A 21,348-nucleotide genomic window follows, 5' to 3' on the forward strand; every position below is an offset into this window, starting at 1 on the left:
TCTCTCTAGAGACCCCGACTTAGGAATAGAGCGTGCCCCCCCCCCCTCCCCCCACCCCTCTTATCAGAACAATCAGACCAACTGTGAAAAAGCAAGTCATTGCTCTGAGAATTCAGTACATCCTGCAGCTGAAAACATTTGAGAAAAAAATTCTAATAAAAACTGTGAATTAAATAAGAGTAATACAGATTTTTATAGGATGGAGCTCCTACTACTCTCAGAAGAAACCAAGGAAAGAAAGTAAACTCAAAACTCTGGAGATCCACCCAAGAAAATGATAGGTTATTGTAGTAATTTGTATTCAACCGCTATGCCAAATTAAACACATGAATAGCTGAGTTCATCTACTCATACAAGATGAACAATAATGCTTAAGAATGGAAAACAGGAAAATCAAATGAGTTTGATTTGCTCAGCACTGTGTCCCTCCTTTATTACATCTACTCTGAAGAAAATGCTTTTAAAACTAGCAACAAGGCTGTGGGGATTTAACTTTATAGTTTTCTCGCCCTACACAATAAGAACCTTCTACAAAATGAATCTATATTGATCTTAGGAGAGCACCTACAATCTCTTCATTACCTGTAGAAAATAACATCTCTTAACAACTACTGAAGGAAAGGCAATGTCCTGGTTTGAGCAACACAGAACTATTTTCTCTTTCAGTAATTTTACTTTTCAGTAAGGTCTCAATGTTAGGGAAAACTGCACTTTTAGTAGACCGAATTAGTGAAAATATTTACTTCATAGCCAGCTATGGCATGCGGGTTTCTAGGTCTATGTTTTTGAGCTCGCCAGATGTGGGGATGAGAAAAGAGACCCAGGCACTTGACCCAAGCTGGCCAACAGGATTATTTCATACCATGAACATCACATTCAGTATAAATTAGAAAATTTGCTGTGTAGTTCTCTCCCTCCCTTGATGGAGGTGCTCCAGAGAACTTTCTGCCCCAATGCCAGACCCCTGAGCCCTTCCCATCTTCCCAAAGTGCTCCCTGTGTCTGACATTTGCTGTCCCCTGCTGGGAGAGCACAGCTTCCTGCTGATAGAAATGGCTGAGTATAATCCTTATATGTTTTATATTGGTATCGGGATCAATATTGGTTCTTTAGTATTATGAATGTTAACTGTTTAGTCTTATTCTATTAAATCTGTTTATATTTAAAACCCCCCGGGTTTCCTTTTTTCCCCTTAATTGCCCTTCCTGCTTATGTAGGGATCATCAAGCGATTGAATAACTCTCTAAACAACAATAAGTTGTGGTGGGTTCCTCAAACCATAACAGACTCTCATGACCATGTGTTAGCTCAGCAATACTGGTGTTGCTTCATTAGCTAGAAAGAGTTCATTACTTAAGAATTCCAAAAAACTATTTCCCACACAAACTCAGGAGAGCCCCTGTGCAATAAATCAAAAATTGCTGAGAGTACTATGGTATAGCTCCAGTTCTAGAATATAAATGTAACAAAAAAACTTCATGTTGTATTAAAGCCCTCCGACTAATCCCAAAATTATTTGGTATCATCACGATCTATATTACGTGTTAAATTCAATTCCTGCAATGTTATAGGTCCTTACATCTAGCAGCCTCCCACTCTGCATTGACCAGATGAATATTTCAAAGGAATCCTGGGAACCAGCTGACACAATCTCACCACTGGAGTCCACAGCTAAACAAGAGAACTGACTTGGCCGCGGAGAAGTAAAGGTACGGAAATTGCGGTATCTGTTGTGAATGTGAAAATAAATTATGAAAACATTTTAGGTACATTTAAACATATGTTTCATGAATATATTTAAAAAGGGATTTCATTTTACTTCTAAAGCCTATTAAAACTATCTACAGAAAAAAATATTCTTTGTATAAAATTAGACAACTTCTCAGCACGATTCTAAGATTCAAAAAAAGGTATTAACAACTCTGTAGAAACAACAGCCAAAACTAATCAGAAGAGCTTTCTTATATTACATAGCATATATCCGTTCTTTAGAACTGTACAGTTGTATTATAATGCTCAACAACTGAAACTACAGCCAATGTTCTGTTAGACAGGTGCCTTCTCCCCATTTGAGCAGCAGAGGCAGATAACGATCTTACTGGATTCCCAGCTTCTCTGAGAAAAGTTCTTCCAGAATTTTCTTCACAGTAACTGGATGGAATGACAGGATTCCTATTACTATCCAAATTTCAGTCTAAGGCTGAACCAAAAATCAATAAAGTAGTACTCAGCCATTTGCAACTTCAACTTGAAACAGGCAATCAGCAGTTCGCTGTAGTTTGAGGGATAAAAGCTGAAGACTAAACGATACACAAAAGCTTTGCAATATTTACCTGTGTAGATCAAAGGCACGCACTGTTCCATCTAAAGAGGCACTCAAAATGACATAACCATTGGAAGTGAAAGTTACAGCAGTTACACCACTGGTATGTTCTGTAAAAGTGACAAAACAAAAGCTGCTGGAAGTGTTCCACACTTTCACCTGCAAGGGAGATGAGAAAAGCCGCCTTAGAATCTCTGTCATCAGTTCAGAAAGAAAGGGTAAGGCAACAGAAGAGTAAAGAAAAGTTAGTCCTAGAACTCTGCAGTAGCATGAAGGACATTCAGTCAGAACCACTAAGGGATGCTGTGCAAGTGAGGCAGACAGGCCACAGCTTATCATTAAACTACTAAAGACACATATACAACACAAAACTCTAAGCGGAGATAGACAAAAAAAATTTGAAAAAAAGTTAATTTTCAAGGAAAGCATCTCAGGCTCCCAAGGTTTGTACTATCCACAGGTAAGGCAAGTGTCAAATTCAAAACTAACTGTGAAGCCACTCCAAAAGTTACAATTGAGATATTTCAATTTTTTTTTTTCTTTCCTCCCTGAATAAATATCTTGTGTGTTTAGCTATCTGCAGTTTGAGATTTCTGGGGTTTGGCCAATTTTGAGTCTGAATGGCAGAAACCATGAAGTAGCAGGTCTATTTTCTGACATCCAGAAATTTTGACAGGAAGTAAGATACTATTTTTGTCCCATTTACATGCCAAAAGATTGTGTGATTACTCTACAAACATCTTTAAAAAAAAACCAACAAAACAAAACAGCAAAACAACAATGCCTGTAAACATAACCTACTATTTCAGTACAAGTCATCCATGAAAAGCTAATTTTTCTTGTAAACAGCAAGCTTCTGCAATGGTACATTACAGAAAAATCTGTTTAGGAATTGCACTTTTAAAAATAACCTGAAATTAATTTAACATCAAAACCAATTATTAAAAGGGCATGAATTTGGATGACTGAAGTTCATTCATCTAAAAATAACATGGAACAACCACAAGCATACATAAATTAACATTTGATGAGTTTGATCTTTTTGTGTTTACAGTGACTGCATCTATAATAATAAAAGAAAACAAATCCCCTGCTAAAAAAGATAAGTGATGTGATTTTCAGAGGATACCAGTAATAATAAATTAAAATACATATGCTCTAGAGAGAAAAATCAAAACATTTAAGGAACGCGAAGACAAAAAAATTATGATTTTATATTAAGAATAATATATATCAGTTACAGAGCTTTCTACATAAAATGGAAGTTCAAGCTGATAACTACGTTATTCAGAGTTAAGTTCATATTTCAGTAATGCTGCCTCACTCACTTTCCCATCCTCCCCTCCTGTTACTATGTATTGTCCATCTGGAGAATAGGCTAACGAAACCATGCTGTTGAAATGCCCCTGCTGCTTCAGCACGTAGGACTCGCTTTGCCATTCCCACACCAGCAGCTGACCCAAACCTAAAAATACATGAGAAGGATTAACCAGAATGATGAATACAATGCAAGCCACAAAACACATATTTGCATGCAATATTAAAGAAAAAATGTTTAAGCAGACAGGTTGCACTATGCACATATCAATTCTAATAAAAGCCCCATTTTATAAGTTCAAAGCAACTTTCCTTGACAATCAAGAGCCTGTATTTGGTTTAACACCCTCAGTAGTACAGCAGCAATGTTATAAACCAGCTTTGCTAACAAATAGATGCATGCTGATAAATAGTCAAAAATCAGAAATATTCTAGGACAAAATTGCATTTTCATGTTTATGTCAATTCATAAAAATCCTTTTTTTTTTTTAAATATAAAGTATGTAAAGCAAACCAAAATTACATTTCAAAAATAGCAACAGAAGAGTAACATAAAGCCTGAACAGTGTGTTTCCCACTTGATAGTATAACTATCTGACTGACAACTGGCCTTACTTACTGGTCACTGCAGTGAATACCCAAGGTAACCTCAGGCTTTTCAATACAAAGGAGGTGGTAACTTCTTACTTTTTGCTTTTTAAAATAAATTACCTGGAAAGAAAACCAGGCCTGCATATAAAAGTATAATCTTGGTTACCATGCAAACCATTATGGACTTAGTAGGAATGCTGGAACATCCAGGTAGCTTTGTAAAAGGCTGTGCAACAAGCAGCAAAGGGAAAGAGACTGGGCTTAAAACAAAAGCATACTACGAGCTACACTAAGGCTAAGTCATATTCAAGGGATATGAGCTTTATCCTAATTCTGCTTGTTTTCATAAATGACTTAAGAGTAATCCTTTTCCTTTTTTTCCTTTGTTAGCAAAGTATTTCCCTGAATCATAACAATTCTGTGAGGACTTGCTTTACTATATTGAAACATTACAGAGATGAGATTATAAATTAACAAAACTCTAACACAGAGTCAAGAAGAGTAAGAGAAATTTGGGCTTGCGTGCCCACGACATTCCTCATTTTTTCCACAAATACAGACCAAAAAAATTTACAAACCTGAACATCCAAAGGCAATCCAGTCACCAGTACAGTTGATAGAAATAGAAGCTATCCTTTGGTCTGAAATACTGAAGTAAGAGAATTACCCAATAAACAAACTTGCGTTTTCATGCCTTGTGTAATAAAACTTCAAATCTAGGCTTTAATTCCTCTGTTCAAGCTAGTTCTTTGATTACCTTAACTGAATTCCTCTATCACTGTAACATCAAAAAGCAGCATACAAATTCTTTCCTTCATTATACTCAAACACATCAAAAAGACAATACCACCTTATTTGGAATAAAGATGGAGTATCTACATCCCAAATAAAGATGTACTTGCCAGCACAGACTAGAACTACCCACATCCCAGAGAAAACCCCTATTTTATTGCATAGCGAAGTTACGCATTCTTTTGCTAGGGTCATACAGCAATGGAAAATAATTATGCTTTTATTTTACAACTTAGAGACAATTTCCAGATAGTTTTACACATGTAGAACTTTTCTTCCCAGATACTATCTTTATTTTTTACAGAAAGACTGACAACATGAAGTTCAAAGCATTGGAGAAATCTATAGCCAACAAGTAACTACTTGGGAGTTCCTCATTCAGACCTCACTTCTCTGTAATTAGCCATGGAATGGAGTCGTATGGTATTTATTATATCAATCTGATTATGTCTTTCCAGAAATTACAATACTAAATAGATACTCATGTTTAAGATTTTTTTTTTTTTACTCTGATTATTCATCCTTCACTACTAAACGTGGTGTGTCCTCATTTAAACAACCAGAAACATAGCTCCCACAGAAAGCCAACCAAAAAAAAAAAAAAAACCAGCCACAGCCCCAGGCCTCACCCCAAGGAGTGAATCAGATTGAAATCTGGAAGTTCATGGAGGTGAAAGATTCCAGAGGCAAAACCAGTGACTAAAAGGTGTGTTTTCTTGTGATAAGCTGCAGATGTCAGGTTGTTAAAATCTCCCTCTTTATTGAAAAAATACCTGGCATCAAAGAAAGAAGAAAAAAACAAACTGAATGTGAAAGAAAAAGCATGCTATTATAGTTGCATTTCAATATAGGCCTAGTATTGTGGTAAGGATATCCTACAATAAAACTAAAAAGCAGTAGTTCCAGGAATTGCTAGATATATCAGGCCTCACCTCAAGGAGTGAATCAGATTGAAATCTGGAAGTTCATGGAGGTGAAAGATTCCAGAGGCAAAACCAGTGACTAAAAGGTGTGTTTTCTTGTGATAAGCTGCAGATGTCAGGTTGTTAAAATCTCCCTCTTTATTGAAAAAATACCTGGCATCAAAGAAAGAAGAAAAAAACAAACTGAATGTGAAAGAAAAAGCATGCTATTATAGTTGCATTTCAATATAGGCCTAGTATTGTGGTAAGGATATCCTACAATAAAACTAAAAAGCAGTAGTTCCAGGAATTGCTAGATATATGTACTTTACATAGCTAGTGAAAGCTAACTCCCTTCTCTCCCTCAATGTTTACAGCTGGTACCATAAGCTGATTATCAGACGTGGGATCTGATTACATGCAATGAAAGGGACTAAAAGTTACCCTGAGAGGAAACACACTGTGCATCTCCTTCTGATCACCGAGTGCCAGTATGGGTGACCCTCATTAATTCACTGGTTATCTTTCTTTATGAGAGTCCTCTTGCAGAGGAAGGAATTGAAGCAATAGTCATAAATATTATACGCCTGGTGAAGGTTTTCTCAGTTTCTTTGTAGCTATAGCTTTTACTGGAACTGAACAGATAAGCACGACAATGGTCAAATAAAAGAGAATCTGAATATTTTCCACAATAGTTGTATACTCCAAATTTCTTCAGTCTGGAAGTGATGTTCCCTGAGGCTACTTCCAATCTGGGCTGGGGTAGGGTACTTTCTTTCTATTTCCTTTTCAGTCAGAAAGGCCCCTACACACACCCTGTCTCTCCCTCACTTCACTGACAAGAGACGGCCAACAAACATTATCCTTCTTCAAGCAAAGCTAAACGCTACAACTATTTTAAATTGGTTTATTCTTATGATGTGGACAGATAGGGAAATCCTTCAGGAAGACATCTCCAAGTATTTTACCAAAGAGGCTGATGAGCTATCTTTATGAAATGTTGTTGTCACCTCTTGAAGACAAAGCCTTAGCTTTGACTTAGCTATAGAATACTGTACTGAAGATCTCATGACACTTCTTGACTTTCAAACACTAAAACATGCACCATTAAGTTAGTACTTCTTGTATTAGTAAAATTATACTGACTTACTATTCTCAGTGTGAATGAAGGGTATTGCCCTTCCTGCATTCAAGGTACGACAAACGCATGTTTACCAAAGTGATTTAAAATGGGATTTATAGTAAACTACCAAATCCTGGGCAGAGTTTTATACTGCTTTGAATGACTGATAAAGGCTGAAAAAAGCTCTATAAAGTAAATCCCAATAGTGTCTTTGGAAAACTGAAAATCACTTACTTCGCAACACGTGAATATTTAACCTTATCTCTAGTCTCTTGTTCACTTGGGTTGGCTTTTCCATGAATTTCTTCACCTTTCGACTCTTCAAGAAACTCTTCATCATTTTTTTCTGCATTCTTTTCCCTGTCTACATCTTTAGGAGGCCTGGGCTTCAAACCATCGAGTTCTGTATCACACTGCCATACACAGAGTGCTGCATCCTGGCTAATTGTGTACAGCTAGAATACAAACACACAATTATCATGTAATATCTATGTTTTGTACTCTGCTGTCTTGCTATGAACATAGAATTGCAGAAGGGTTAGCAAGCCTGCACTCTTATCATTAAGATAATATATTACTTAGTCCTCTAGAATTCAAGGTTCCTTCATCTGGAAAGATTCACTCACCCTGAGAACTGGTGATTTACTTTACCTGCCCTCAGATAATTTTTTTAAAAGACTGAAGGCAATTTGATTACCAGCTGACATTACAGGTAATTAATTTTTTTCATGTTTAATATTGTAACTTTTTTGGGGAGCAATTTTAAGTAACTTGCTCTCCTTTTACTTCTTCAAATGTTCACTGAACTGTAAACTCAGAATCACAGTGGAGAAGTAGAGAGACATTATTACTTATGCATTTTATAAATTCTGAGATACTATTAAAATAGCATCCTTACTTACAAATAAGATTCTGCTTCAACTATTTTAATATTAAAATTCAATAATGTTGTATGACTATACATACATCTAGACTGTTCTCCTCAAAAAAGCAGGCTACTATTACATCCTTATGCCCTCCAAGTGAGTAGTAGATCAGGTTTGCCCATCGTTCTGCTCCAAACACCCATGTAGACATGTCCTTGCTCCCTACTGCAAAACATCTACAAAAGAAAAGGCAATTTGAATTAGAACACTGGTTTGAAAACCTCTTCACTGGGTGGAGAATGTTCTGAATGGGAAGACATCAGTCACACCTTTAAAAGTAATTTTACACATAACAGAGTTGTAAATTGAGGTTGGCAACTCTAGCAAAGGTAACTGGGATTGAGTACATTCAAAAGGTCAACCATACTCACATTCCTCACAGGTGTTCCCCTTATGGATAACTATGCATTTTCAAGCAAAAATGCATTTTTGATCCCTAAAACATGCTTAATTTTTACTTTCTAGTCTGCCTAATGATAGTATTTTTTTAAGTTCAAGATGGACTTCAATATACATACAAAAATTAACAGTGTGAGCAAGTAGACAGTGCTTAACTACTCACTTGGAATCATCAGTCCAGTCGATACAAGTTGTTTCATCATATGGACCGTAATAAGTTTTGTCCAGAACAAATGCATTAAATTCTCGTTTTTTCCCAGGAGCATGGTACATAAGAGCAACATTGTCTTTTGTAATCACAAATTTCCTGTCATATAAGGAGAAAACAAAGCACAATTGCACACAAAGCTGTTAAAGCAAACAATTGTTTAGTACAGACTGTAATATAACTAAACAAAACAATGTTAAAAAAGTTTCTGCATTAGTGAAGTCATAAATACGGCCTGCTTTCAAGTTAAAAAATTATTTGCAGACTTATATTATCCCCCAACTTTGTCAAAGCACGTTTATCTTATGCATTATAAGGCAGAAAGCATTCAGTAAAAACCACTGAAGTTTAATAACGAAATACGTATTCTCTAATTCTCACAAAGGAAGAAAAAGTTCAAACATTCAAAACAGGATATTCTATTTCAACCCCTCTTCACCTCCATATACTGCCCACTTTCACAAATACAAAGCATCTGCATGCCTGCTAGACATATTCTCTAATCTGGTCCTCTTGCCAGCATAATTGCCTAACATAGAACTGCAACTGCAGCTTTCAAGCAAAATTCACCCATGATCAATTCTAAGTCAGATTTCCCAAAAAGGGAATTCCACACTTTTTCCTCTCACCGTCCTGATGTCTCTAACATTTATGATGCCACGCTTTGGCTGAGTGACTGTGCCATCAAGGGACATGAGAAGAAGCACTCAATTCAGTTCAGACTGCCTCTTTCAGTAGCACAGCTGTCTCAGACTAACCCATGTCAGTGGTGAAACTGCACCACCATGAGTGCCATCATGCAGCTCTGCAGCACTGACTAGTGCCTACCACAGCCTCTTTCACCTTACCTACGATACATTAAGAACAGTCAAACTCACAGAAAGTCTTCTATGTTTCTAAGAGTCCCAACCTAGACAGACAACATCCCTGACGGGCAACTTTCCTGCCACTATCTGTTTCCAAGGCTTTGCTTTTCGTCTTTTCTCCAACTTTCAATTTTACAGATCAAGTAACCCTGGTCAGCTCAAAATATTCCCTACATTAATCAATAGGTATCATCCCCAGATTGGCTAGAATGTCTTAATAATTATAATTAGTTTATGGGATAATTTCTGTTGTTTTGTTCTAAAGCATGCACGTTTTACTTACTTTCCATCAGGTGAAAAGCTGACACTGTGAACTGGCTTGTGAAAATAAAACTGATGTATCACACATTTGCCAATCAAACTGACAAGCAAGGCGGCTCCCTCTGTAAGGGAAGAAAAAGAATAAGAATCATGGAAATAATCCAGTTCCCAAAGAAATCATAACCCTAGCAAGCTTCATTTCTTTCCTTAAAGAGCAGGGGGGATAGACCTCCTCAGAAACTTTTCAATACAGTGCACTTAATAATATTAAGAAGAAAAATACAATCAAAATTACAACTCACTTTCTAAATTTTGTAAATAATTTCCTTTTTAAGTTTTGTAAATAAAGATACCTTCCCGAAAAAATTCAACATCGTTTTTAAAGCAGAGGACTTTGTGTTAAGGTTGAACACATAGCAATACAGATTCTCCTCTTCAGGCTATATTTTTATTTCACTCTTTTATAAAACAAATGCCTCCTTAATGAAAGTACCTTCATCAATTAGTATGGCAAGACTTCCATCTGGAGAGAGCCCCACGCACACAATATTAAGCCGCGTAGCCAACGGGTATGTCTCACACTTATTACTGCAAGAAAAAGATAAAACAGTAAATTGGGCACAAGGATGTAAAAATAAGAGTCATCTTTGGAATCAAGGAAATATGGTTCAACACCTATGTTAAAGCCACTGAATCAACTTAGATGTAGAACTCCCACAACCTTCTTTAACTGCCACAATCCCATAAACACTAGCTATGTAAGAGATGGGCTCTTGGCCAGAATCCTGGCATAGTGAGCATCAATCACAACTCCGGCCTACAGGAAAAGGCAGATGACAGTCTAAGCTTTGTCAGGTACAAGAGACTACAAGGCAGAAGCACACTAAAACAGCAAACGACTAAAATCAAATGCAAACCTCTATTTCTAAAGCACATGCTTACACACTTCTTATACTATTCTCCCCTGGGACCTGTATGCATAAAACCTGCACGGCACAACACCTCAACAACTATTCTACTAGGCAGGCTCCTAACTTTTAACACCACGCTTTTCAGGACATTTTGGGCAGGCAAACCATCCTGGAGGCCCACACCAGATGCACCTCTACACCTCTCTCACGTTGGGCTGCGGGAGCCGGCGGTGCAGGGAGCACCGCTTCCCCCTCTCCCACATCACGGGCAACGCTGCCACCGTCGGCTCGGGCTTCACCGACCCCCTCTGGGGTTTAATCCCCCCCAAAAAACCGTGCTGGCAGTACCAGGCCCTTCCTCCTCCCATCCACTGATGGGGGGGGGGGCGGGGGGAGGCAGAGGACGGCGGGCCTGAGGCGGGGGGAGAGAGGAAAGGCAGCCGCTGGGGCTGGCTTACTTCTTCAGATCGAAGACGGAGATCCTGTTCCCGACGGGGCTGATGAGGGCGCTGCCATCGCGGGTGAAGCTGAGGTTCCCGCGGCGGTACACGGTGCCCAGCAGGCCGGAGAACTGCGAAGGGTGGCGGGGGAGGAAACGACACGACAAGAGAAACGGGGCAGGGGAGGGACAGGAGGAAGAGCGGTTAAAAGAGCCGGGAAGAGGGATGGGGGGGCGGCCGCTACACGCGGGCGAAGCCGCCGGTCACTCACCCGGTACGCGAACTTCATGGCGGCGGCGGCCGCACGTGAGGAGCGCGTGGAGCCGCGACCGGCGCGCGGAGACACGGAACAGCCGCGGCACAGGGACGGGCGCGCGGCGAAACCGCGCATGCGCCCAGGGAGGAGGCGGAGGGTTTCTGCCGGGGGCGGGGCTGGGCCGGACCTTGGGGATGCCCCGGGATGGCGGAGGGGTTAAGGGCGGCAGAGGCCTTAGGGGTCACAGGGTTTCGCCGCCACCACCACCACGGGCAGGGGCACCTCCCGCTAGAAGAGGTTGCTCAAAGTCCCATCCAGCCTGGCCCTGAACACAGAATCACAGAAACACAGAATCTTCTAGGTTGGAAGGGACCTTAAAGATCAGTTTTGGGCCCCCTACACAAAAAAAGACATTGAGGTGCTGGAGCGGGGCCAGAGAAGGGCAACAAAGATGGTGAGGGGTCTGGGGAGTAAGTCTTATGAGGAGAGGCTGAGGGGGCTGGGGGTGTTCAGCCTGGAGAAAAAGAGGCTGAAGGGAGACCTTCTCGCTCTCTCCAACTCCCTGAAAAGAGGGTGTAGAGAGGTGGGGACGCCAGGGGAGGTTCAGGCTGGATATTAGGAAAAAATTTTTCACTGAAAAGGTTATCAGACATTGGAATGGGCTGCCCAGGGAGGTGGTTGAGGCACCATCCCTGGAGGTGTTCAAAAGACGGGTTGATGTAGTGCTGGGAGGTATGGTTTAGTGATGATGCTCCTTGTTTGTTGTGTGGGTGTCTACTTTTGTCAGTTAGGTTGACGGTTGGACAGAGACATCCACAGAATCATAGAATCGTCTAGGTTGGAAGGGACCTTAAAGATCATCTAGTCCAACCATCAAACTAACTCTGACAAAAAAATACATAAGAAATAGGAAATAAAAATTACTAAATCATATTCCTGAGGAACGTGTCTACCCGTCTTTTGAACACCACCATAACTCTGGGAAAGCTGTTGCAGTGTCCCACACCCCTCACAGAAAACAATTTCTCCATAACGTTTACTCTCAATCTACCCACTTTGAGTTTAAAATCACTGACCCTCGTCCTTTCACTACATTCCCTGATAAAAGAGTCCCTCCCCATCTCTCCTGTAGGCCCCCTTCAGGTGCTGGAAGGCCGCTATAAGGTCTCCCCAGAGCCTTCTCCAGGTTGACCAACCCCAGGTCTCCCAGCCTGTCTTCATAGTAGCAGTTGGTCCAGCCCTCTGATCATTTTTGTGGCCCTCCGCCAGGCCTGCTCTAACAGGTCGATGTCTTTCTTACCTTGAGGACTCCAGAGCTGGATGCAGTACTCCAGGTGGGGCCTCACGAGTGCAGAGCAGAGGGGCAGAATCACCTCCCTGGACCTGCTGGCCATGCTGCTTTTGATGCAGCCCTGGATGCGGTTGGCTTTCTGGGCTGCCAGCGCACATTGCCACCTCATGTTGAGCTTCTCAGCCACGAGCGCTCCTAAATCCATCTCCTCAGGGCTGCTCTCCAGCCATTCTCTGCCCAGCCTGTATTTGTGCCCAGGATTGCCATGTCCCAGGTGCAGGACCCTGCACGTGGCTTGGTTGAACTTCACGAGGTTTGCATGGGACAACTTCTCAAGCCTGTCCAGATCCCTCTGGATGGCATCCCTCTTGATGGGGAACCAGTGCCAGAAAGACAGACTGCACAGTGAATCCTGTTCAGTAGTACTGGTCTCCCCTTCTACACATGTACTCCTTGGCAGGGACTGTGTGATCACCTGGCCTCTGCATGCCCATGTTCTCTTCTTCAGCCATTCTCATCTCTCCTCAGGACAGTGCCACTGGGCCATGGTTCCTGGCCATGACAGGACTCAGGGAGGCTGAAGCAAGAGTACAGAGATGGGGGCCTAGCTGGCAGGAGATGCTGGTCCATGTGCTGTGCTGGTGGCCATGGAGCTACTTGAAGCCTGAAGAGCAGCAGCCCTCAGGTGGCTCCCCTGCGGATGCTGGGCAGCTCTTGTTCCAGAAAGGCGCAACCCGTCAGATACAATAAGAGCACACTTTAGACTGCTATTCTAAATACATCCCCTTGTTTAAGTTTAGAAATACATTTTTCTGTTGAAGTAGCTTTGGCTAACACAGATGAAACAATCACTCCCTCAAAGAAAAGGAAAATAGGAAAAGCCACAGCAGCAGAGAAGTAGGATTTCTTTTTAAAACATGTATATTTAGAACTGTAACGCTTACAATTTCATTAAACAATCTTAGTACAATGTGTTTAATCTAACAGTATATTACAGAACAATGTGAAAAATGATTTAATAGCAAACCATGAAAATGGAATTAATTATAATACCTGCAGTGTCAAAGTCACTAACTTGTTACCTTTTCCAGTCAGAATCCCAGCAGTCACTCGCACTAAATGATGCTTTGGGTTTTATCCAGAATAAAATGGTATGATTTCCACAGAGAAAGGGCATTCCTTCACAGAAAGAAGATGCATAACAAGAACATCTGAAGCTAGCAGGTCTACTTTATACATCTATTTAGACATATTCTTTTTTTAAAATAAAAAATAATAATAATTAAAAAAAATGTTTAGACCAGTGCAGGGTGCCTATTCATTTTTCAACTTAATTGCGATTTTTTTTGTAAAGAGGGTTAGTTTTTCTTCCCCTTTATAATAAACTTAGCAGAACCTGAGTTTAGAAAAAAATAATAACAATGAACTTGTCTAATGAGCAGTTCCTCACTTTAGCTTTACTGACAAGTATTTGATATGGGACAGTTTTCCTCTGTGGAGTCGGTTGACATCGCACCATTATAGATCTGCAAGTAGAAAAGGTCATTCTCACATTAAATGCGCAAGTTTCAATATCAGAAGCAGGACATCAGGAGGAGTTGTAATTTTTCCAGTCACAGATGGATTTGCAACATTCACAAAAATTACACTTTTTTTTTTTTTTACATTTTTTTGTATTTACATTTCAGATATAAATAATGAAATTCTTTAAGTTACATGTTTTAACTTTGTTTCACAATTATTCTACATCTGCAAGCTTTCCTATATCAAACCAACCTCCTTCTTCCATCATGAATGCGGAAGTCTGGCCTCTAAATCAGTAATAATTACACTAAGCCTTTATGATGAAAGGTTGACTGTTCAAGTATTACATCATACTGAAATTTTTGCCCCAATTTAAAAATTGGGGCAGCAAACCAAGCCACTTAGAAATGGTAATAAAAGAAATTAATCTGGGAACTCAATAAGCCAAATAATATATTATTAAATTCTATCAATATCTTTCTTTGGTAAGAACTATGCAAGAGGATGTCCCAACCCCCAGCCCCCAAAAAATCATATAATATGTGACATCACAGTGTCTACTCTGTGAAGGAGAAAGCCTCAAAAAATTAAGGAATTTTGTTCAGTTAAGATTGTTTATAGCAGTAGCTCTCCCATGCATCTAAGTATGCAAATGATGGAAGTTTAATATAAAATTGCAATGGCAGGAATTAACAATGATAAAACATTAAAAAAAAAAAACCAACAGAAAAGCAATGATTACACCAGTGAATGTGCTGTTGTATGCTTTGTTGTGTTTCTGGCACATGTGTGGAAAAGCCTGTAAATTATTACATAAAAATCCAAGATTTGGATAATTCTATCATCCAACTCTAAATTCTAAAATATGTACGAAGCGTGAAACAAATTTCTCAGCTGCCAGACAAAAATAAAGAAGTGGTCCTAATATTTGGATTTTTTTTGTTTTTGTGGCCCCGTGTTGTGATGCAGGATGTGACCGAAGGGAGAAAACCCAATAGCTTACACAAAACATCCTAAAGTGGCAATATAAACTAGCTGACACAAGCTTCACTGTACATTTAAATTGATACAATTGTCTGGTGCTTCCATGGCCAGTACACGTTGAGTGCCATAGGTCTCCTTAGAGTTTAGAATGTTACGACAAAGACTAAGCAGGTCATAATCCTTTAAAGTGCTTTCATTATCCAGTTTCTAATGGGTTTTGCTTTCCTTCTTTTCATACCATGGTCGTCACGTAATATTGACTTCCAGAACGTGGTCGTCCTTGCTGGGGATGACAAGTATCTGCATACCCGTGCTGCAGTTGAAGACCTGACCAGATGAAAAGGATTGCAGACGGGGCATGGGCAAACCTTTGTGTTCCCCACTGGCTGCAGAGTGCAAGCTGCCCCTGCTCCTTATGCTGCTGCTGTCAGCCTGATCGTCCACGTTCTTATCCACAGACAGGTTATCGTTTTCAATCCAGCTATCTGTTTAAAACAAAAAACCCACAGGTTTATTCTAAGGCGTGATTAAACAAGTTAAAAATTATTTCAGATCGCAGACGCACAGTCAACTTACTACATGTTAATAACAGCTACTGATCATCTCTGCCGAGGTAACAGTCTCTGCACACTTTTAGCCAGCAGCAGATGTAACAGAGTGAATTATATTGCTTTCTAAGGAAAATGTAAGTAGCATGACCTGCTGTTTGTCACAGGCTAGAAAGGTGCACACTGGCAGTTCCTGGAGCTCTGCTGACAAGCAGTAAGTTGCCTGCACAAGTGAATTCTCACTACAGTGCTGGGGCTACTCAACAGCACAGATAAAAGCTCTGGGTGCCTGTGCTAATTTAAACTCTTCATCTAATCTGGTTTTCAGCAGTTCTTTTATTTTGTACTTTTTGTACTTATTTTGTCCTTTTGAAAACTGGTAAAAAATGTCAAAGTTAATGAAGACACAGCAGATATGCAGTTTACAGACAATGAATCTGCAGGATTAGAGGGTTACCAAGTAGTTTTCCCTTAATTATAAATTCAGTGACAACTAATTTGCACAATAATCTTTAAAGGAAATATAAGAAAACAAAAACCAATGCATTTATTATTCCTCCTAACAGATTAAGACTGCTACCCCAATTCAAAGTTCCCATTAGAACAACATTTTTTAAGTTCCAAACCAGAACTGTGAGTGAAGGTAAGTAACCATGACACCCAGAGCACTTGGGCAATATACTTCCTCACCTTGCTTTTCTCTTTGCACAATAACACAGGAGAAGCAGAATAATTTCTGTAAACAGCCATGTAGTTGAGATAGCTTTACCTGCATCGAGTTGCATGGAGTGAGCAGAATGGTGAGGGAGGTATTTAAACAATCTGACATCAGGGAAAGGTAGATTTCCAGCAAACAGTGGCATCACTTCCATGTGGACTTTGTGAGTTGCTCGAGCTGCAACAGGCATCGATATCACTCCAGAACTTTTTCCACAGACTGCCCAGTTACTACTGTTGTCAACAACTGCAAGAATGAAGAGCAAACGCTATAAAGGTCTTTTCTGAAAAACGAAGAACCCTCAGTACAGTTTTAAAGCACCTTTAAAATCAGTATTTTAGCAACATCTAAGAGCTTTTATGCGTGAGGAATTACGGCAGGTAAGAAAATAGCCCCACACAAAAGGGACCACAGTTGAGTCTCAAACAAGTATCCAACCAGTCCTAACAACACGTATTCCACTTAAAGACAAATTAATGAGGAAAAAATAAAATATTCTCAGTCTAGCAGAATGAAAACTGCTTTACTGAGCAGTCATACTCACAATACAAGAATATATGCCACAGAAAATCTGGCAGATGTCACTATCAAGCCAAAACTACTGGGGAATTTTGTCAATATGCTTAAGAAAAATATTCTTACCTTCATACATAAGTTTTGTTGTGCAATATCCATCTGATTCTGTTAATGCTTCATCTCTGTCAACCTCTGAGAGGTCAACAAGTCGGGTGATTGACACCTCTAAAGAGCAGAGTGAGCCTGTTTTACAATACTCTGCCCCCAACGGTGGAAAAATTTCAGTTTTCACATGATACAATGTCTGTCAGGAAGAAAACAGTGCTGTTATCAAGAAAAAAGGGGCGTTTTACTTGTGCTTAGAATGAACTGGACAATAGATACAGTACAAATTGAACTTTACATTTAACATCCATTATCTTTTTAATGCAAGATTCAGTTATAAGTAATAGTCACTTCATTATCTTGTTCAGTTTGAAAAAATAATCAGAACTAAATTTGATTCAATCTATTTTTGATACCAGCAGCGAATACACCATTTTTACCTCCACTTCTGTGCTTTAACTCAGCCTTTCAACACTCCTAAATGGACACAAATCCTCTTACTATTTAAACAAACTTTAACTAGTTTCTTGGCTCCTCACTTTCCAGATGCATCACTCAAATGCTGAGTAATACAGGAGAACTACTTCATCACTCTTACCATCATAGTCCCCAGAGTAACAGTGCCCACATTATCAGAGCACTAATTTTTAATTACTACAAAATTCAATTTCTATCAAAACCCCTCACTGTTTAATGCAATTAGTTCTCTTTAAAATCCAGAAAAAGGCTGATACACGCGCCAACAAATGCCAGTCACGTGCCAGTAGGTAAGCAAATACCTAAAATATTGCTCAATGCCAGTTTGTAATAAATAGGTAGAAAACATAGCAACACTGAAAACAGACAAAAGGATTTAACCAAATCAGAGTCTTCTCATGTTGCTACTTTTTACCCAAGCACCAAAACAGGTAACACAAGACTGCATTTAGAGATGAGATTAAGTAATGTTGATAGAAAGTTATATCTAGCCTATAAGCTTACTAACTGATCAAAGGAATAAAGTTTGTCCATAAAGGGAAAGAAGAAACATTTAAGATAATGGCCTAGAAAACCCTAAATATTTCATTAGAGGAGCTCATCTCAAGCACTACAAAAAACAATTCAAATGCTTTCAATAGCAAAGATTTTTTTGGAAATTGCAATTTGCTTTGAAGAGCACAGTCTTAAGCCAGCAGGGAAAAAGCAGCTCAGTAATCTAAGGACAGTCTCTGTGGCACAAGCCCAAGAAGGTGAAAACAGAGAAAAAAATGAAACAAGATTACAGATACTAGCACAAAGGTTATGTTTCCCCTGCACCTCCCACTCCAGTGGTAAGTATATGATTCCACCATATATTCAGTTCTATTAGTCAGCCAACACCAGCTAGCCAATGATTCTAAGTAGGTATCAATTTCATCGGATAAAGATGATTTTTCTAATATATTTCTTAACTTTCCCTTTCCATACATTAGGAAACCATATTCGGTTAACATGCTATACTTAGAAGAGTACTTACAAAAAAATTTTCCACTTGGAATTCGTAAGTGAACGGCTTCAGGGTAAGAGACTGTTCTTCAGAGGTAGCTGGACAAAAGCTGACTGAAAACAGGCACTGCAAGGAGAGAGGAAGCTCTTTCGTCCACTTCAATTCCCATACAAAGAATATTGATTGCTTACTGTATATCACCTGAAAGAGAACGTTTATATTATTAGCTCCTTGCTTCCTCTGAAAAAGAAAATGTTTGTCTGTTCTGGAATTAATATAGTTTATAAAACCAAATTACCTGTTTAGTGTTAAATAAATCATTAGGGAAAATACATACCCAAAATAACTAATAGTGATTTTTTTTTTTTTTAAGCAATGCACATCTAATTAAAAGGAGGGATACGTTTCACTGTCAGAATCAATGTTTCAAAAGAGAATACTTCACATTCAAGTATGTTTGAAAAAATATCTTATTCAAAAGTAAAATTTAATAAAGATATTAATAATGTTTGCATTTATTTTTCCTAGGCACTAAGAATGACCAATTTAATATCATGTTCAGACAAGGCTGAAAGAAGCTTCAGAGGGATTGTTTTGCAACAGAACTAGCTTACAGCTCTATTTAATTGGAAAATGGTCTCCACCTGACTTTTTCCTAAAACATAACAAACTGCAGCTATAAGATGATCAAATTAATTGTTAACAGTGATATTAGTGATATTACATTTGTATAGCTGTTGTTCAAGCAGGTACATAGTGCTTTGCATGTGGCAAATAGACAAATTTACCTAATAATCTTTGCAAGTTTTAGAATTTAATCAAAGATCTACGGGTGTAAATACCTTCTAAACAATCTTTAAGAATCAAAGTTACTCAGAGGACTACAAAGGTCTGACCTAACATCAGCTATCAGCCTTACTTACTACAAAATCTATGTGCAGAAGTGCTAATAATTTCACTAACAAGAACCTTCGTCTAGTTGTCCTGCCAACGAGCTCATAAACCACCAAGTGAATCTTTACCTGTTGAGATTCAGGGTTCAGAGGTACCAGCTGCAAATCTGTACAGTCAGAAGAATTTCTCAGGCTGTAGTCTGAAAGCTGGAAACAGAGTTCTGACAAATTCTGTACACAGACTTGCACATACTTCCTGCAAAACATGACACAGTTTCTTCAACAAAAGCTGAATAGTTACACTGAAAGAGTACCTGTCCATAAAATTGTTCTCAAAGTGCACAGCTCAAGCTAAAACAGAATAGCAGCTGTATTTGTTTCTTTCAATCTTTTCCTCAGTATTTACAAGTCTGTAGAAACATGGCTGTAAATCATCCTCTTTCACATTAAATGAAAACAAATAACTACACTGAAATAGGCTAGCCTGGTTTACCTTGTAGTCTTATCTCAAAAATAGCTGAAACCACAAATGTTTTATTGTTATGAAAGAACAGTAGAGGAAACACACAGGCTTCCAATGGGAAGCTGTCTAAGATAAAAGGCCAAATTAAAAAAAAAAAAAGTTGCTATAAATATTACTTATGAAACTCCAGCTCTATATTTTGCATTAAGAAAGAAACAATAAATACTTAATGAGTACATTACCGTTTTCCAGCTGACAATAAGGAATGCTTGGCATTAAAAGGTATGCAGAATGTTAATGCAATAATAGTGGAGTAAATCGACCAAGGACAATCAATGGTTACCTAAAGGAAAAAGGAAACAAAGTTCTTATTCTTAACAGTCTTTGGCATAACAATTTTGCTTTTCTCCTCTTTTCTAAGCAAAACTTTTCTCAGCAAGTGTCTACAGCTAAGGCATCCAGAAGGGGAAGAAGAAGAAAAAAATAATTAGAAACCAAAAATCAGTATGTCAATACTAATCTAATAAAATATTAGGTTTTTGTTTTCCTGTGAGTAGGATACGAAATCTCAAAGAAGCTTTTCCTGTGGAAACAGACACACCCAATTCTGAAGACTAGAAATAAAGGAAGAATAGAAGAAAAAAAAGATAAAAGTACACTAATAATACCAATAGCACCTTAATACAATAATTTGGTAAAAAGCCAATATCAAATAAATTGCTGTAAGATCTGTTTCTGAAATATCTTTATAATATTTTAATGTATTAAACGTAAGTTCAAAATATTTAAAAAAAATGTATTTAATGTGTATTTGTTTTAACTTGAAGCAGCTCACTAAAGAATTTCTCCCGAAATGAAATGCTGCCATTCTTCCAACTGTAAAGCATGTATATTTAACAACACATTTTTATATGAAGAGATAAAAAAATAAAATCATTACGTCCCATTTTAGCAATGCTAGACCATAGCTATTCTTTTTACCCAACTCTTCACACACAAAGATATATGGCAGCACATTTGGTCAATTTTAACAAGGAGCAACACTGTGAAAGGTGATGGTTTCGAGATCATTTTGCTGTCCCATCACCACCACTTTTGTGAAGTGTATGCCCTTGTGATCAAATAGATTTCATAATAAAAACATTAAATTACATCTTACTTTTTGGTCAACAGTAGCCATGCAGTTGTCCTGTTTCTGCTTCTCTTTGTTTTTTCTGTGAACTTCTTTATTTGTAGTATTTTCTTTCTCTGCTGCAGATTCTGTGGCTGATGGCAAATACATGACTTCTAATTCAAATTCAATCACGTGATATGCAGGAGCCACTGGCAAAGTGATGCTTGTGATCTTTTCAGAAGACTGAATCCTTAATGATGACTCTGAGATCTTTTCTATAGTTGTGTAGAATAGGGGAAAAAAAAAAAAAAAGTAGTTTTAAAACCCATTCATACCTTCACAATTTTCATTTTGAACTGTAGCTACATATTGAAACTAGCTTAAAAAGCTAAGTGTCACAGAAAAATATGTGG

At 38.6% G+C, this 21,348-nt stretch overlaps 2 protein-coding genes across 2 annotated transcripts in view; both read right to left on the reverse strand.

The window, feature by feature from the left end:
* PWP2 (PWP2 periodic tryptophan protein homolog (yeast)) overlaps positions 1-11,430 on the reverse strand; it is a 30,685-nt gene extending 19,255 nt beyond the window's left edge. Inside the window, exons 1-12 of the mRNA XM_014938281.1 lie at positions 11,330-11,430; positions 11,077-11,189; positions 10,201-10,295; positions 9,730-9,829; positions 8,536-8,679; positions 8,014-8,149; positions 7,282-7,502; positions 5,955-6,098; positions 4,809-4,879; positions 3,651-3,787; positions 2,333-2,481; positions 1,579-1,726 (exon numbers count right to left, since the gene is read on the reverse strand). Coding sequence (XP_014793767.1) covers positions 1,579-1,726; positions 2,333-2,481; positions 3,651-3,787; positions 4,809-4,879; positions 5,955-6,098; positions 7,282-7,502; positions 8,014-8,149; positions 8,536-8,679; positions 9,730-9,829; positions 10,201-10,295; positions 11,077-11,189; positions 11,330-11,347 — 1,476 coding nt within the window. The 5' untranslated portion in view covers positions 11,348-11,430. The remainder of the gene's footprint in view (positions 1-1,578; positions 1,727-2,332; positions 2,482-3,650; positions 3,788-4,808; positions 4,880-5,954; positions 6,099-7,281; positions 7,503-8,013; positions 8,150-8,535; positions 8,680-9,729; positions 9,830-10,200; positions 10,296-11,076; positions 11,190-11,329) is intronic.
* Positions 11,431-13,503: 2,073 nt separating this feature from the next.
* The window catches only part of TRAPPC10 (trafficking protein particle complex 10), a 34,523-nt gene continuing 26,678 nt past the window's right edge, over positions 13,504-21,348 (reverse strand). Inside the window, exons 16-22 of the mRNA XM_014938206.1 lie at positions 20,981-21,210; positions 20,064-20,164; positions 19,488-19,614; positions 18,496-18,666; positions 17,022-17,199; positions 16,431-16,625; positions 13,504-15,598 (exon numbers count right to left, since the gene is read on the reverse strand). Coding sequence (XP_014793692.1) covers positions 15,360-15,598; positions 16,431-16,625; positions 17,022-17,199; positions 18,496-18,666; positions 19,488-19,614; positions 20,064-20,164; positions 20,981-21,210 — 1,241 coding nt within the window. The 3' untranslated portion in view covers positions 13,504-15,359. The remainder of the gene's footprint in view (positions 15,599-16,430; positions 16,626-17,021; positions 17,200-18,495; positions 18,667-19,487; positions 19,615-20,063; positions 20,165-20,980; positions 21,211-21,348) is intronic.

The sequence above is a fragment of the Calidris pugnax genome, unplaced genomic scaffold (assembly GCF_001431845.1).
Source record: "Calidris pugnax isolate Ruff unplaced genomic scaffold, ASM143184v1 scaffold25, whole genome shotgun sequence".
Lineage (NCBI taxonomy): Eukaryota > Metazoa > Chordata > Aves > Charadriiformes > Scolopacidae > Calidris > Calidris pugnax.